The sequence below is a fragment of the Peromyscus californicus genome, unplaced genomic scaffold (genome assembly GCF_007827085.1).
Source record: "Peromyscus californicus insignis strain IS unplaced genomic scaffold, ASM782708v3 Scaffold_4__1_contigs__length_199733344, whole genome shotgun sequence".
NCBI lineage: Eukaryota > Metazoa > Chordata > Mammalia > Rodentia > Cricetidae > Peromyscus > Peromyscus californicus.
In genome coordinates, this window is record NW_026294562.1 from 30168775 (window position 1) to 30186318 (window position 17544).

The 17544-nt window shown below is 40.3% G+C and overlaps 1 protein-coding gene across 6 annotated transcripts in view; it reads left to right on the top strand.

Moving 5' to 3' along the window:
- Positions 1-17262, top strand: part of Asah2 (N-acylsphingosine amidohydrolase 2) — a 112135-nt gene extending 94873 nt beyond the window's left edge. For all 6 annotated transcript variants that reach the window (XM_052713171.1, XM_052713168.1, XM_052713166.1 and 3 more), the window contains 3 exons: positions 8098-8157; positions 11357-11445; positions 15223-17262. In XM_052713171.1, the coding sequence (XP_052569131.1) occupies positions 8098-8157; positions 11357-11445; positions 15223-15412 (339 nt within the window). In that variant the 3' untranslated portion in view covers positions 15413-17262. The remainder of the gene's footprint in view (positions 1-8097; positions 8158-11356; positions 11446-15222) is intronic.
- The last annotated feature ends 282 nt before the right edge of the window (positions 17263-17544 follow it).

The window sequence follows — 17544 nt, forward strand, 5'->3', positions numbered from 1 at the left end:
TTATTAAATAGATGGTCAAAGAACTGTGCACAGGAGTTGGGCCAGGTTGTCCTCTAGATCAAGGGATGGAAAAGCGCACAGACCTGAACCAGGATCTGCACCACTACATTTTTTTATGTTGATTTTGTGCTCTGCATCCTTGCTGGAAAATGTATTAATTCTGAAAGGTTCTTTTTTTTTGTTATGAATTCCTCAGGGAGTTCTACACTTGTTACATAATCAGCAAATGAAATAACTTTACTTATTCATTTCTAGATTTCTCTTTTTCCTAGTGAAGCATGACTAAGCTTCATAGTCATGCTTCATTAATTACTGAATGTTCTAGAATGAAGTGTTAGTTCTTATCGCTGTGATAAAGAAGCTGAGAAAGCAATTGAAGACAGCCATGTCAGTTAGTTTTCTCACCGCTCCGACAGCATATCTGATGAGAACAGCCCAAGGATGGAAGAGCATGTTTTTGGCTCACACGTGGAGGATGCAATCCATCATGGTAGGGAAGCCATGGCAGCAGGTGTGTGATGCAGCTGGTCACACTGCCTCCATAGTCACAACAGAGAGGCAAACACTGGTGTTCTATTCACTTTTTTTCCTTTTTATTCAATCTAGTCTCTAGTCCATGGGATAGTTGCCACTCACATTAGGGTGAGTCTTCCATTGCCAATTAACCCTCTCCGGAACTTCTTCATAGAGACCGCAGGCATGTGTTTCCTGGGTGATTCTAATCTTACCGAGTGGGTGGTGAGAGTTCAACATCACAGCTGTGGAGAGGATTTAGTTTGGTTCACAGTTTTGGAGGTTTCAAACTGTGCCCCTGGGCTCATTGCCCTGGGCATATGTGTGGTGAGGTAGAGCATCATGAAGGAAAGGAGTGGCAGGGGAAATCTTCTCACCTCACAGTGTCTGGGAAGTATAGAGAAACACAGGGATTGGCCAGGGACAAGATAAAGCCTTCAAAAGTAAGCTCCAAGTGACCTGCTTTCTCAGCCAGGTCCCACCGCTTAATAACCCATTCAATATAGGTTCATAGTGGATAAAAATGGATAAACCCATTGATGACATTAGTAGCCTCATACTCCCATCATCTCTGAACAGTTATAATCCCTGGAATTCCAACCTTCAATTCAGTAACCACTGTGGGAGGGAGGACACATCACATTTACACCACAACAATTCTGGATTAGGATTTGTGAAACTTGGTAGCCATTCATGGCTTGTTTCTGATCTTAGGAGACAAGTATTCAGAGTTCCCCTATTTATGTATTTATGTATGTATGTATGTATGTATTTGTGTGTGTGTGTGTGTGTGTGTGTGTGTGTGTGTGTGTGTGTGTGTGTCTGTGTGAGTGTATGCTACATGTGTGTGGGTACCCATAGATGACAGAAGCGGGTGATGACATCTTGGAGCTAGAGTTATAGGTGGCCGTGAACCATCAAACGTGAGTCCTCCGTAAGAGCAGGAATTGCTCTTAACTGCAAACTCTCTGTATCCCTATTAATGTGACATTTGTCAGGATTTTAGGAGACAACTTGATTCAGGTCAAGACAGTATTCATTCGTACTTAGTATACAGGGAGACTTTCCTGGCAGTAGATGTGGGATTTTTTTTGTGTGTGTGAGAGTGCTTTTCTGTGTTACTGAAGTGACCATGTGCTTTTCTTAAATTCAGTCTATTAATATGCTACACCGTATTAACTAGTTTTCAGATATTAAAGCCTGCTGCTACTGGTGACTAATCTATGTGCTGTCTGCTTTGCTGGCACACTGTTCTGGAGTGTTAGACCTATGCCCAGGAGGATTGGTTTTTTACCTGTTTCTTGGCTTCTGGTGTCAAGGTTATAAAGAATGAGTAGGGAGGTGTCTCCTCTTGTGTTTTCTGGAAAACTATACAAAGGATATGAACCAGGATTCTTTGACTATTATTCACTCAGATCTAGCTGCAAAAGCCAATGGACTTGGGCTTTTCTTCCTGGCCAACTTTTTTTTTAATTAAAGTTTTTAGTTTGCACAAGGAATAATGCGTTTCATCGGGGCATTTTCATACATGTTATCTTAGTTAGAGTTTCTATTGCTGTGATAAAACACCATGGCCAAAAGCAAGTTGGGGAGGAAAGGGTTTATTTCATCTTACAGCTTGACACCCATCATCCGGGGAAGCTAGAGTTGCTCCTCTGCTTGGCTTCCCCTGTGCCCCCTCCTGCTGGTCCCCTTATTCTCACTATAAGATCCCTGCCTGTTTTCATCTCCTATGTATATATGTTTAAATCCAGAGAAAACAGGCCATGTTTATCAACCCCATTACCCTCGCCTCACCTCTGCCCCCACTTTAGACATATTCCTTACCCCAACATAGTCCCCTTTCTGCTTGAAGACCATACATATTGTATATTATATATTTATGTATATTCATCTTCTTTTAATAATAATATTTTTATATAATAATAATAATAATAATAATAATAATAATAATAATAATTTTATGTTTTTTTGGTTAACATATAAAGAAATGGATTACATTTTTATATTTTTACTATATATATATATGTATATATATATATTTCTTTTTTGCACTTCCCTCCCTTAAGTCTCCTCAAACTTGCTTTTTCTCATAAGAGCTGAGATAAATCATGACCCTTGGCTTGTCTTGCTGATCTCCTGTTAGAGCTTGTCGACTTCCTCATTAGGCTAATGTGTCTCTATGCTAAGTGCCTTGGGAATCATATTCCAATGTCCAACCACAGTCTCAATCCCAACCAAGCTGATGCAACAAAATATTCATGAGATGAAACACCCGAGCTGGGGCTGGTGTGAAGAACAAAAGCTTCTGTGGCCTGTGATTAGACAGAGTTTAGATAAACATGGAGCCCGGTGATGAGGATTTTTGTCTATTTCTGTGTTGTACAAATTTGGTTTTTTTAATATTTTTGTTAGCATCCAAAGAAATCCAGAGAAAGAGGTCTGAAGGGAGGATTGAAATGGGAACAAGGGGGGGTAATAGAATATACATTTCATCAAAGCAGAAGCAGGACTATTTAGAAAGAAGTGGTCAGCAATAGGAGGAGGTGGGGAACAGGGAATTGTGGAGGTGAACAGAAACAAACATTAAGTATATATACTTATCACAATGTCACAAAGAAACCTAGCTCACATCTATTTTAAGTCCCATAGATTTTTCTACTTTCATATCACAATATCATATATGTATTTACATGTGAGGCACAGCATGCAGTATTTGTTTTCCTGAGTCTTGCCTCTTTTTTTTAACTCAGTGATCACCAGCTCTATTACATTTCCTGCTAATTTAATTGTCCTTCATAAAATCCTATTGTGCTACATTTTCTTTACCTGTTCATATGTTAATAAACATGTTGGATGGTTTCCTAGTGAACATTTCCATAGTCCTATAATAAATATAGATATGCAAATATTTTTCTGGTATGCTGTGCTGGTTAGTTTCTGTCACACTGACACAAACTGGAGTCACCCAGGAAGAGGAAATCTCAACTGAGGAATTTCCCTCCAAGGACTGGTATCTGGGTGTATCTGTGCGGGCATTTTCTTGATTAATGATTGATGTGGAGGGAGCCCACTGAGGGTGATGCCATATATGAAAGCAGGCTGAGCGAGCCATGGGGAGCAAGCATGACTCCTCCATGGCCTCTGCGTCAGTTCCAGACTTCAGGTTGCTACTTTGAGTTTCTGCTCTGAATTGCCTCAATGAGGGACAGTGAAGTAGAAGTAGAGGCCCAATAAACTTTCTTTACCAGGTAGTTTTTGATCAGTGTTTTAACACAGCAATAGAGAAGCAAACTGGGACATATGCTGACTTGGAATCCTTCATCTGTATGTCCAGGGTGGTAAATCCGGATCATCTCATAGTTCTAGCTTTAGTCTTTGAGTGGCCTCAGTACTGACTTACATACTGGCTGCCTAAGTGTACATCTATAACACCAGGTAAGAAGGGTTTCTCTGTCCCCCATCCTTACCAGCAGTGGGTGTTGCTGGTTTGGTTGATGGTAGCCAGTCCAAACAGGCATGAGATAAAATCTCAATGTTGTCTTAAACTGTATGTCCCTAACAACTGGTGATGTTGAGGACTTGAAGACAATACCACTAAGACATTTGTCTTTTTTCCTTTCAGAATGTTCTGTTCCATTCATTAGCTCATTTATTGATTAGATTATTTGCTTTGGGGATTTAATTTCTGGAATCCTTCTATAGAGTCTAGATAGGAGTACATGATTAGATCTTGTGATGACTGGAGCTAATTGTCGAACTTGAAAGAATATAGAGTCACCTGGGAGATGGGCCTCTGTGTATGCCTGCAGAAAATTATCTTGATTACGTTAATTGACGTTGGAAGATCCAGCTTTTCTTTTTCTGATTTTAACGTATTTATTTATTTATCTAGCTATCTATTTTTAAGCCTTAAAAATGTGTGTTAGGAGAAGCTACTGTGGTATAATCCCCAGTAAAATTTACCATTGAGGTATATAGTTCTGAAAGTTTTTTTAAATTAATTAGTTATTTGGCTGTTTCATACAGGTATAGAATGCATTCTGATTACTCATTTCCCATCCTTTCTCACCTCCTTCCCACTCAGGTTGATGCTCCCTCCCTTCTACAGGTCCTTTCCAATGTTCTTGTCTTTTTGTCTTGTTTTATGTCCCACTGGGTTTAATCTGCACCATCTGCATGACCATGGGCATGGAATTAGACAACGGAACCTCTTGGGCACCCCAGTGGGTACACATCTGAAGATAACGACTGCTCATCACCTAGAATCCCTAAGTAGCCCCTGGTTTAGTAGGGATGGGTAGAGCCACATGAGAAGCCGCCCTTTTCTTGGCTGACTTTTGATAGGTCCAATCTTGTGTGGGGCCAGTGCTGCTGCTGTGAGTACATGATTACAACAGCAGTGTCGTGCCCGGAAGAGAGCATTTCACAACCCTCTTTCCTATCTTCTGTCTCTTGTATTCTTTCTGCTCATTCTTCTGCAATATTCCCCGAATGATATAAATGTTCTTTTCAGGGCTGAGAACCCAACCAGATATTTTAGTCTCAGCACCTTGAGCAGGCAAGAATCTGCATTCACTGCTCTTCATGGTATAGAGAGGCTTCTCTTACTAAAACTAAGAGAAGCATTTGTCCATATTTACATCAGTGTAATCAGATGGCCGAACACCCTGTCATGATAGAACTCTCAACCAGTGACTGATGGAAGCAGATGCAGAGATCCACGGCCAAGCCCCAGGTGGAGCTCTAGGAGTCCAATTGACAAAGGAGAGAAGGGATGATATGAGCAAGAGACATTGAGACCATGATTGGAAAAAGCACAGGGAAAAATAGCCAAACTAGTGGAAACACATGAACTATGAACCAATAGCTGAGGAGCCCCCATGGAACTGGACCAGGCCCTCTGGATAAGTGAGACAGTTGATTAACTTGAACTGTTTGGGAGGCCCCCAGGCAGTGGGACCGGGACCTGTCCTTGGTGCATGAGCTGGCTTTTTGGAACCTAGGGCCTATGCTGAGACACTTTGCTCAGCCTTGGTGTAGGGAGGAGGGGACTGGACCTGCCTCAACTGAATGTACCAGGCTCTGCTGACTCCCCAGGGGGGACCTTGCCTTGGAAGAGGTGGGAATGGGGGGTGGATTAGGGGGGAAGGCTAGGAGGTAGGTGGGAGGAGGGAGGACAGGGGAATCTGTGGCTGATATGTAAAATTAAATTAATTATAAAATAAAAACATATTTAAAAAAAGAAAGCAGTTTGACACAATGCGAATCTTAGTTGTCGGCCGGACCATTTTTGGAAAGGAGATCCAGGTCTGTATAAAATGGAGAAATCTAAGGGTTGAAGCAATGGCTCAGCATTTAAGAGTATGCACTCCTCTTCCAGGGGATATGAGTTTGGTTCCTAGTACCCATGTCCGGTGGCTCATAGCCACTTGTAACTCCAATTCTAGAGGTATCTGAGGCATCTGGCCTCAGCAAGCACCCACACTCATGCAGATACACACACACACACACACACACACACACACACACACACACACACACACAATTAAAAATGAAATAAATCTTTAAGAAAATGTAGAAAGTAAGCTCAGTGGTGCCTCGACTTGTACCTCTGAACTGTGAGCCAGAACAAGTCCTTTCTCCCATAGGTTGCTTCTGTCAGAGTATTTTATCTTAGGGATAGGAAAAGAAACTAAGATAGGTATATAGTTGGCAAAGATTTGGGACATCCTATAGATAGCTGTTCACTCTGTCGATGGCTTCTTTTGCTGTACAGAAGAAATATTCTAGGTTCCAAACAGCCAGCTCATGCACCAAGGACAGGTCCCAGTCCCACTGCCTGGGGGCCTCCCAAACAGTTCAAGTTAATCAACTATCTCACTTATCCAGAGGGCCTGATCCAGTTCCATGGGGGCTCTTCAGCTATTGATTCACAGTTCATGTGTTTCCGCTAGTTTGGCTATTTGTCCCTGTGCTTTTTCCAATCATGGTCTCGATATCTCTTGCTTATATAATCCCTTCTCTCTCTCACCGATGGGACTCCTGGAGCTCCACCTGGGGCTTGGCCATGGATCTCTGCATCTGCTTCCATCAGTCACTGGATGAGAGTTCTGTCATGACAGTTAGGGTGTTTGGCCATCTGATCACCAGAGTAGGTCAGCTCAGGTACTCTCTCGACCATTGCCAGTAGTAGTCTATAGTGGAGGTATCTTTGTGGATTTCTGGGTGTAGCTAGAGTTTTCCTGCCTGGCCCACAGTCAGGACAAATCTCTATCACCTGCCAGTCACACAGCCGCTCAGACCCGACCAAGTAAACACAGAGACTTATATTGGTTACAAACTGTATGGCCGTGGCAGGCTTCTTGCTAACAGTTCTTACAGCTTAAATTAATCCATTTCTATAAATCTATACCTTGCCACGTGGCTCGTGGCTTACCGGCATCTTCACATGCTGTTTGTCATCGTGGTGGCTGGCAGTGTCTCTGACTCAGCCTTCCACTTCCCAGCTTTATTCTCCTCCTTGTCCCACCTATACTTCCTGCCTAGCCAATGGCCAATCAGTGTTTTATTTATTGACCAATCAGCAACACATTTGACATACAGACCATCCCACAGCATCTGGGGACCTCTCTAGCACTCTGCTTCTTCCTATTCCCCTGAGGTCTTCATTTATCATGGTATCTCTTTCCTTGTTCTCCCATTCTGTTCCTGATCCAGCTGGGACCTTCCTAAACTCTCCCCCCCCACCCTTGTCCTCCATTACTCCCCCCACACCCCCAGTTTGCTCATGTAGATCTCATCCAATTCTCTGTCACTGGGCAATCCCTGTGTCTTTCTTAGGGTCCTTTTTACTAGGTAGCCTCCCTGGAGTTGTGAGTTGCAGGGCCTATGCTGAGACACTTTGCTCAGCCTTGGTGTTGGGAGGAGGGGACTGGAACTGCCTCAACTGAATCTACCAGGCTGGGCTGACTCCCCAGGGAAGACTTTGCCTTGGAGGAGGTGGGAATGGGAGGTGTATTGGGGGGAAGGCTGGGGAGTGGGAGGAGGGAGGACAGGGAAATCCGTGGCTGATATGTAAAATTAAATTAATTATAAAATAAAAATATTAAAAAATATTCTAATTTCATGCAATGCCATTTGTTAGTTCGGTCTTATTTCTTATGCTATTGGAGATCATTGCCAAGGCTGTCTTTTCTCCAGTCAATGTTGTGACACCTTTGTCAATGACTGAGTGGCTATCACTATGTGGGACCACTTCTGATTTCTCTGTGGTCTCTATGACTGTTGTTTCATGATAGGATTCTGTGATATAATTTGAAGTCATTTTAATGTGTTATCACATTGAAAATTATAGCTCTGGATCTTTGTTTATATCTGAATCTGCCAAAATAAAATTATTTGGTCCCAATTCCCAACAAACTTAGAAGGGGATCACTTAATTAAATAGAGCAGAATGTATACAGGAATGTATATGGAATGTATATGCCAAGGATTCTAGAATGTATAGTAGATAATCCTTGAAATCTGAATACAGCAAAGAGACTTGTAATAGATTTAATTAAGTGCCATTTTTATTTCCAGGGAGAAGTGGTTGAAGTTATATTTGTAGGCGCTAACCCAAAGAATTCAGCAGAAAACCAGGTGAGCATTGTTGTCTTTCCAGTTTAAATTCGCTTTTAAAGTTTCCCTTCACTTTACAGGAGAATCTCACATATCCAAAAATATATCAGGCTTTTTCCCTACTTTATTTTGGAAGGTGGGAAAATGTTCAATGGGTACAGCTAGTGTGGAATTGAATGTGGAACACAGCACACAGGAAGATTCACGGAGTCACAAATTCTGCAGGGCCGCACTGCTTCTCCAGAAGATACAGATTCAGAGACATTCCCACTTACACATTTAAATTTAGAACTTACTAAGTTTATTAACTTATTGAAAGGGCCAAAAAAAAGGAAGTGATTTCCTCTGCTTTCGGGGACCTTTCTGACCCCTCCAGCATTGCTACTCTGGACCCTGTCTCTTCTGTTTTAGAGTGATCACACACTGGTATGTGCCCTAAGAGTTCTGTTCCATGTGCCTTATGTTAGTTTACATTGGCCATTTTCCTGTTGGCATAATAGAATGTTTAACTCAGAAAATGACACAAGAAATATATGCCTGATGTAAAAACAAACAGCATAGAAATTAATAAAATAGAACATGGAAGTGCCTCTCTTCCCAACAAATCTGTTTCTTAGAGTTGATTACTGTTAATAATTTGTTACAAAATATGTCCTATGTTTTGCTTTTTTGATATATCTATATATATAATAAACTACACACACTTATATAGCATGTCTAGAAATTAAATGACTGTAGTCTTCTGCAATTTCCTTAGAATAATCTTGTATCCAAATAAACAACAACAATACAGGTTCTGACTATAAACATCTAACCAAACTAGATTTAGTGGCTACAGTTGTAATCCCAGAACCTGGGAAGTGCAGACTAGGTAACCAATGGTTGGACGCCAGCCTGTCCTATACAGCAAGGGTTTGTCTCAAAAACTAAGGAAACTGGCTGGTAAAGTGACTCAGTTTGTAAAGAGGCTAGTCACCAATCCCGAGGAACCTGAGTTCAGTCCCAGGAACCCACAGGGAGAAAGGAGAGAAACGGCTTCCACAAGCTGTCCTCTGACTTCAACATGTGTGTTGTGGCATGCATACACCCCTCACAGTACATGCTCAATACCATCAATGAACAAAATTTAAAAAATACTAAACAAAATAAAAGAAGGTAAAAAGCACTACCACAAACTCCCAACAAAATTTGAAGAAATTTTTGGAGGAAAGTGGACCTATAGACGTGGTTTTTAGTTCACTTTTCTACCCTGACTGTGGATGTAGCCATTATATTGAGTCATTCTTCCTAGGGTCCAAAATCACTTATAATCCAAAACACCTTCCTCCCAAATGAGCAGTGTCATTTCTCTCCATTCAAATGCCGTTACTCCATGATAGAACTGGCAATATGATACCATCACAGTAAGTTTGGGGAAAAACGTTATAATGTTTGGGCAGTCTGTGGTCAAGCTCCACTAGAACATCTGCATGCTCATCACATTACTTTCTGAAGATATCAAGATGCTGGATCATGGCAGACACCCTCAGAGTACTCATATCACCGCTGCTGTAAGAACAGAATGCTCACAGCATCGTAATGAGAGTTCTCAGAACTCTTAAATCATGCAAAACAATTTCTAGTGCTCTTTATTACCTGCATCATATCATAATTATCCCTAATTGCTGAGCAATTGTTGTCTCCAAGTATTAAGCTAGATGCTTTTTATATACTGCTACCTGCATTTAATTTAATCCTCACTACTCTCCAGTAGCTTGTTTTATTATCCTTACTTTATATATAAGTAAGCTCAGTAGCAGAGAGATTAATTTTTAATAAATATATACCTGTAAGAGATTATGGTAGAGAAGTAGGGAAAAGGTGGTCACATGTTTTGTCCTGATAGTTTGGGGACCTAGACATTTTCCAACCAGTATTCTAGACCTAGTTATTAGGGACCATCACACCTCTTACTCCATCTAAGGCCCCCACAATGCCACCATGTCCTCAATGTGCACAAACAGCTCTCCTTATTAGTCATCGTGGTTATGAGCACTTCCTTATTAAATGTCATGTACCAGTTGAATAATTAGAGAATTGTTTTAAACAATGACATGACCAAAATATAAATAAGTAATCCATTTATTAAAGTTATCTGGAGACTTGTAAATGGTAGGCATAAAGGGTTGTGAAGTGTAAAGATGAAGTACACACACACTGTGTGTGTGGTGTGTTCATGGAGATGTGGACACGTATGTGCTTTGGGTGCATTCAAATGGAGGCCAAAGACCAACATTGCTTATCTTCCTCATTGGCTTGCTACCTTATTTTTTTGAGACAGTGCCTCTCACTGAACTTGGAGTCTTAAGGTGACTAGCCAATGAGCTTCAGGGGCCTACCTGTCTCCACCCTCCCAGTCCTGGGATTATAGGCACATCTACCATGTACACGTGGGTTCTGGCATCCGAACTTGGGTCCTCATGCTTCCACAGCAAACACTTTACTGACTAACCCATCTCCACAGCCCTCAAGCCCTATCTTTCAGGGAGGCAGGGTAAAAGTTTTGATGGCAATGGAGATTTATGGCTTTTTTTTTATTTACTAGCTTGTTATATCATTCAAATCTTTGCTTTATTTGAAGCTGGATTCTTGGTCTGAAACAAGTTGCTCTATTGTAGCTGTTGTTCAGTGTAGAAATACATTCTGCTTATGGTATGGTTTCTAGGTATATATTATTACACTGTAGAAGTGTCTTTAGCACCCTGGGACAGGGACAATTTATGCTTTTTTTTTTTTCAACTTTTTGACTTAGGAAAGCATGGTAACTAATAATTCAGTTACCTGGAGACAGACAGACGGTGTGGGGGGGGGGGGCAGGGTGGTGGTGGTGTGGGAAGACATCCCATTTCCTCTCCTCAATTATGTGGTGACTAGAGAAGCTTGTACTCTTGGTCTTGATTTATGTCTCTTTAAAATTTCATTTCATTTTAAAATTTCAAATTTGCTATGAATGCCATAATTATGCTTCTTTAAAATTCTTAAACTTTTGTGCTTTTTTAAAAGGGGTAAACTATTATTCTGAAGACACTGCACAAAGGGATGTGCCTAGGAATTTGGGTAAAATACTAATGCATGTGTACAGCAGACATTGGTGGGTTGCTGTGTAGTGAGGAGAGCCAATGCAGACCGAATCTCTCTGTGACTGTGTTGTGCTTGAGAAGTGGTGTTAATTGTATTTCAGACCCATGAAACCTTCCTCACTGTGGAGAAATATGAGGAGTCTATAGCCGACTGGCAGATAATGTATAATGATGCCTCCTGGGAGACAAGGTAAACATGTCTATTGATTATTTGTCTGTGAAGTCTTGAAAACAGTTGCTTCATAATGTAGGAAGGACAAACTAAAAGACTTCTTAATACATGGCATGATATTAATGATACCACATTTCCAAGGCTCCTTCTGGCCGTATTTAATTGATTTATTAGGCTCCATTTTGACTCTGTTGACTGAAAGCAGCATAGTGTCGGCCTCTCTAGGATTAGGTACAATGAGATGTTGGCTGACATCTTTGACTTTTATTTAGTGTTGTTGTGGGTAGAATCTAGAGTCTGGCACATACTAGGAAAGTGTTGTATCCCTGAGCTATGGCCCCCTCCAGCTTTCATCAACTTTGTTTTTCCCACGGTCACAGGAATTCCTTGAAAAACTAGTTGGCCTTCTTGTAAATTGGTTGACAAATGTACTAGGTGAAGGAGCTGACATGATTTGGTAGAGCTCATTGTAAAGGTCCTTCATCAGCACGCGCGCACGTGCGCATGCACATACACACACACACACACACACACACACACACACACACACACACACACACACAGGATTGTGATATCTTCTTGGTTAATATTCCCTTGATTAGAATGAAGTATCCTTAATTATTTTTTCAGGTTAGTTTTAGTTCAAAGTCTATTTTTCTAGGAAATGCTTGCCTGCTTCCATGTCCCATTTGCTTGTAAATGGTTTGTTTGGTTTTTTTTTTTTTCATCCTTAAGATGGTGCTTATCTTTAAAGCTGAGTTTCTTGTAGACAACAAAAAGATGGATTTTGTTTCTTAATCTGTTCAGCCATCCTGTGTCTTGTAATTGGAGAGTTAAGGGCTTTAATACTTAAAGTTATTGTTGAATGGTTTGTGTTGATTATAGTCATTTGTTGCTTTTTGTTGTTTGTACTCTTTTTTTAATAAATATTTTTCTTTTATAATTAATTTAATTTTACATATCAGCCACAGATTCCCCTTGTCCTCCCTCCTCCCACCCCCCAGTCTTCCCTCCTAATCCACCCCTCATTTCCACCTCCTCCAAGGCAAGGTCTCCCCTGGGGAGTCAGCAGAGCCTGGTAGATTCAGCTGAAGCAGGTCCAGTCCCCTCCTCCCTACACCAAGGCTGAGCTAACTGTCCCAGCATAGGCCCCAGGCTCCAAAAAGCCAGCTCATGCACCAAGGACAGGTCCCGGTCCCACTGTGTGGGGGCCTCCTAAGCAGTTCAAGCTAATCAACTGTCTCACTTATCCAGAGGGCCTGCTCCAGTTCCGTGAGGGCTCCTCAGCCATTGGTTCACAGTTCATGTGTTTCCGCTAGTTTGGCTATTTTTCCCTGTGCTTTTTCCAATCATGGTCTCGATGTCTCTCTCTCACTGGTTGGAGTCCTGGAGCTCCACCTGGGGTTTGGCTGTGAATCTCTGTATCTGCTTCCACCAGTCACTGGAGTAGAGTTCTATCATGACAGGGTGTTCGGCCATCCGATCACCAGAGTAGGTCAGTTTGGGCTTTCTCTTGACCATTGCTAGTAGTCTATTGTGGAGGTATCTTTGTGGATTTCTGGGGTCCTCTCTAGCACTCTGCTTCTTCCTATTCCCGTGGGGGTCTTCATTTATCATGGTGTCTCTTTCCTTGTTCTCCCACTCTGTTCCTGATCCAGCTGGGACCTCCCACTCCCCTAAGTTCTCTTTCCCCCAACCCTTGCCCTCCATTACCCCTCCTCACCCCAGTTTGCTCATGTAGATCTCATCCATTTCTCTGTCGTTGGGCGATCCCTGTGTCTTTCTTAGGGTCCTCTTTACTAGGTAGCTTCCCTGGAGTTGTGAGTTGCAGTCTGGTTATCCTTTGCTTTACATCTACTATCCACTTATGAGTGAGTACATACCATGTTTGTCTTTCTGAGTCTGGGTTACCTCACTCAGGATGATATTTTCTAGTTCCATCCATTTGCCTGCAAACCTCATGATGTCATTGTTTTTCTCTGCTAAGTAGTACTCCATTGTGTATATGTACCACATTTTCTTTATCCATTCTTCAGCTGAAGGGCATCTAGGTTGTTTCTAGGTTCTGGCTATTACAAATAATGCTGCTATGAATATAGTTGAGCATGTGTTGCACTATTAATTGTACTTTATGTATCAGTAACTATAGCTTCATTTGTTTTCTTTCTATAGTTGCTTGACTATGGTTATTCCTCTCTTGAATTTAAAATATTGCTTCTGGTATTTTGTTTAGAGTTGATATAATAAACAGGAATTGTTTTTTTCTTTCTGAATTTTTTCTTTCTCCTTCAACTATGGCATATAGATTTGCTGGGTACAGTAGTGTAGCTTCCTTAGTTTTGGGATGTTTTCTTTTATTGTCTTGTTGAAGATCTGAAGATCAGTTCTATCCATTGGCATGGATTCATTGTCTTCATCTATGCCTATAATTTGAAAATTTGTTATTTTCCTGGTATTTCATATTTACTTCAGGCCCTGTCCTGTTTTATTTTTTTGTTTTTCCATGTTATTTGCTTATGTGGTCTAATTTCTTTATCTTCAAGTCCTAATATATCCTGCTTGATTCATTCTACTAGTATGATTTTTCCTTTGAGTTTTCTAGTTGGGTTATCGAGTTTTTTTAATACTCCATCTTCATTTCAGCTTGAGTTCTCTTCAATGTTTCTATCTCTTTATTGAATTCAGCTTTGCAGATGGAAGTTTATGTCCTGTAGCCACTCTCAAATAATCACTCAGAAGCTTAATATTAATTACAAATGCTCAACCAATAGCTCAGGCTTGTTACTACATAACTCTTACATTTAAATTAACCCATATTTCTTATCTATGCTTTGCCACATGGCTCATGGCTTGTTACCTCATTTTCTACATGTCCTGCTTCCTCAGCAGTTGGCTGATGTTTCTTTTCACTCTGTCCTTCTTCTTCCCATCATTCTCCTTGTTTGGATGTCCCAACTATAATTCAGCTTTTTATTAACAATGAAAGCAGCACATTTTCACAGTGCACAGGATTATTCCACAGCACAGCTTTCAAATCTTGGATTGTCTTTATCACTTCATTCTGCCTTATGCTTGTATTTTCTTGGGTACCATTCAGGCACTCATTCTCTTTAAGTTAATTGGTTTGTTTCTTTGTGTGTTCTGTAAAGTTCTTGAGTTCTTGGATAAGGTTTATGATTATTTTTCAAATGTTGTGTCCTGTGATTCTTCCAGATAATTATCATTGGAGAACATTTCCATAGGAGTGCTGGATTTTAGAGGAAGACAAATTGTTTTGTTCTTTCATATATATATATATATATATATATATATATATATATATATATATATATATATATATATATGAATGACCTGAGCATGTGGACTTCTTCAGTTGGTTTTATGTCTGATGTGGCTGGGACAGAACATGGGATGCATGAGCTGGGTGGACCTGAGAGCTGGCCATGGTAGAGGTGTGGTGAAATCAAGCAGTAGGAGGGGAACTTGTACTGGTGCACATCCTTGCCAAAGACTGTAGGTTGGGGGCAGATCGGATGCACTGACTGGGTTGGGATGGGGCATTCGATGTGGAACTCAGGGTAGATCTAGGAACTGGGGAGGATGTTCAAGGAGTGGACTTACCAGTCAAGGTCCTGGTATAAGATGTGCACCGCAGGCTGAGCCTGTAGGTTAAATGTTGTATGATCAATATGAAGTCATCTGGTAGGGAGGAGACCTGGGCTGTTGTACAGGATGAAAACCATACATTTTAAAGAGCAATGTTGTATTTTTTATATGTTTGTTTTCTGTTAACAGGTTTTATTGGCACAAGGGAATACTGGGTCTGAGCAATGCAACAATTGAATGGTATATTCCAGATACTGCACAGCCTGGAATCTACAGAATAAGATATTTTGGACACAATCGGAAGCAAGAGCTTCTGAGGCCTGCTGTCATACTTGCATTTGAAGGCATTTCTTCTCCTTTTGAAGTTCTAACTACTTAGTGAAAAGTTGGCAGATATTGAAAAACAGCTTTTCTCTGTGTACATTATAGAGTGATTTCACACAAATGTGAGCTACTGGTTTGATTTTTGTAACTGTCCCTGTTTGGGGGACAGATAGTTTATTGCTAATGGGACACATATGTATGTCTATGTGTTTGTATGATTATGCACATGCATGGTCAGAGAGAGAGAGAGAGAGGGACAGAGAGACAGAGAGAGAGAGAGAGAGAGAGAGAGAGAGAGAGAGAGAGAGAAAGAGAGAGAGAGAGAGAGAATAGTTATTAGTGGATGAGAGAATATATTATTAGTGGGTGAGAGAATATGTATGAGAGAAGTCCTCTGGAAACCATGCACCCTGTGGTCTTCATCCTAAAGCTTGATTTTACTTGAGGTTTTGTGATTGCTTAAGAGAGAATTCCCTTTAATATGAAATCTCAGAAGTATATTGATAGTATCTGAAGATATGTGAACAATGTTTAACCTATTTATTTATAGACTTATTGAATGAGAACACTAGAGAACTTTCTAGAAGTCCTCTAGATTGATACTTGATCTTTCAGAGAGGAAAATGAGGTTTAATTCACTTTAGGTTAGAATAAGGTTATTATATATTTTCCTCTAGTTGCATTTACAAAGTATCATGTAACATTACTACAAATATATGAACCCAGCTAAAATATAGCCAGAAAATTAGCATGCCAGTTTTTCCTGCATTCAAATGAACTTAATCCTTCTAATCAGTCACTTTGGGATGGGTCTGCCTGGCTCAGGGTTATTGTTCATTTTCATATCTTTTCTGGAATGGCCTCCAGAGTCCAACTATGCGGAAGCCATTACAGTGCTCTGATTATGCCTTGTATTCCTCAAAGTGTCCTTATCCTGCTAAAGCATGTCTATCCTTCCCAAGATTTACTCTAAATGATTTGACATGTTTTCACCAGTCAAGTGTATCTCAAGCTACAAAGCTTTGCCTTGAATGTAGATTATAGAACAAAGGCTGGAAATGCAGTCATCAAAGGGGAAATTTTAAATGCATTTATCTGTTCTCCTATCAGCTACGCACTCATGCATGGTTCCTTTGAATTACTGAATAGTTATTTAAAGGTACATATATAGCCAATGTTGTACTCATTCCTGGGTCTTCACAGTTACTGACATCATATTGAGATGATTGTGTAGATGAATAAATAAAGGATAAAATAGTCAACCAGAAATATAAATTCTGGAGAGACATTTGAAAGTCATAAAATTTCAGATGATCTATTAGATGTCTTCTGTACTGGGTGTTATGATCTGGGAGTAAAGAAGCCCAAAACAATGTTTAGATATTAATCTGAAAGTAATGTTTTGGCACTTACAATACAGACAGTCTAATGAATGAGCTAGGACAATCTGACATGAATTGTCTGAAAGTACTAGTTGCATTTAAAATTACCTAAGTTAATTATTAATAAAGTCAATCTCTGAACGCCAAGTCATATTATTGTAGGTATGCAAAGGAGGAAGCATTTTAGAAGAAAATCAATCTTCATTTCAATACTAAACTCACTTTGAGAACAATGATGGTAAGACAAACCTGCACTTTTCCCCTTTGGCTTACATACTTAAGCATAGTAGACCGAATCAAAAAGAGCCCAGAGCATGATTCAGTGACTCCATTTTCCAGACAGTGTTTCTATGCTGAAACATGAACTAATGTTAACTGCTGAAGAATGAACTAATCAGTATTTTCAAGGGTTGTGTGAACTTCTTTCCTGATAAGAACACCCTATTATGTATAAAGGTTCAAGGACTTATCACATTTTGAAAATAGTTTATTTCAAAATAAAAACAATATACAGTAGAAACCATGATGTATTTTAAAATGCATTTCTCATGGCCCAGAAGAATACAAGGATGTATTTCCTACCACTATTCTCCCCAATGAAGTTTTTCTCAAAAAGTCTGCCTAAGAGTCCCTTTTTATCATTGGTAACTAGGCGACAGTGGTCATTGCATCCCGTATCTGTGTACCCAGCCCTGCATGGAAATAAACCACAGAAACATAGTTCCTCAGTAGACTTAATCTCTTCCAGCCTATGTGCTTCTAGTTTTGGCAGTCTGTAATAAAACAAACAGGTCCCTGCATTAAC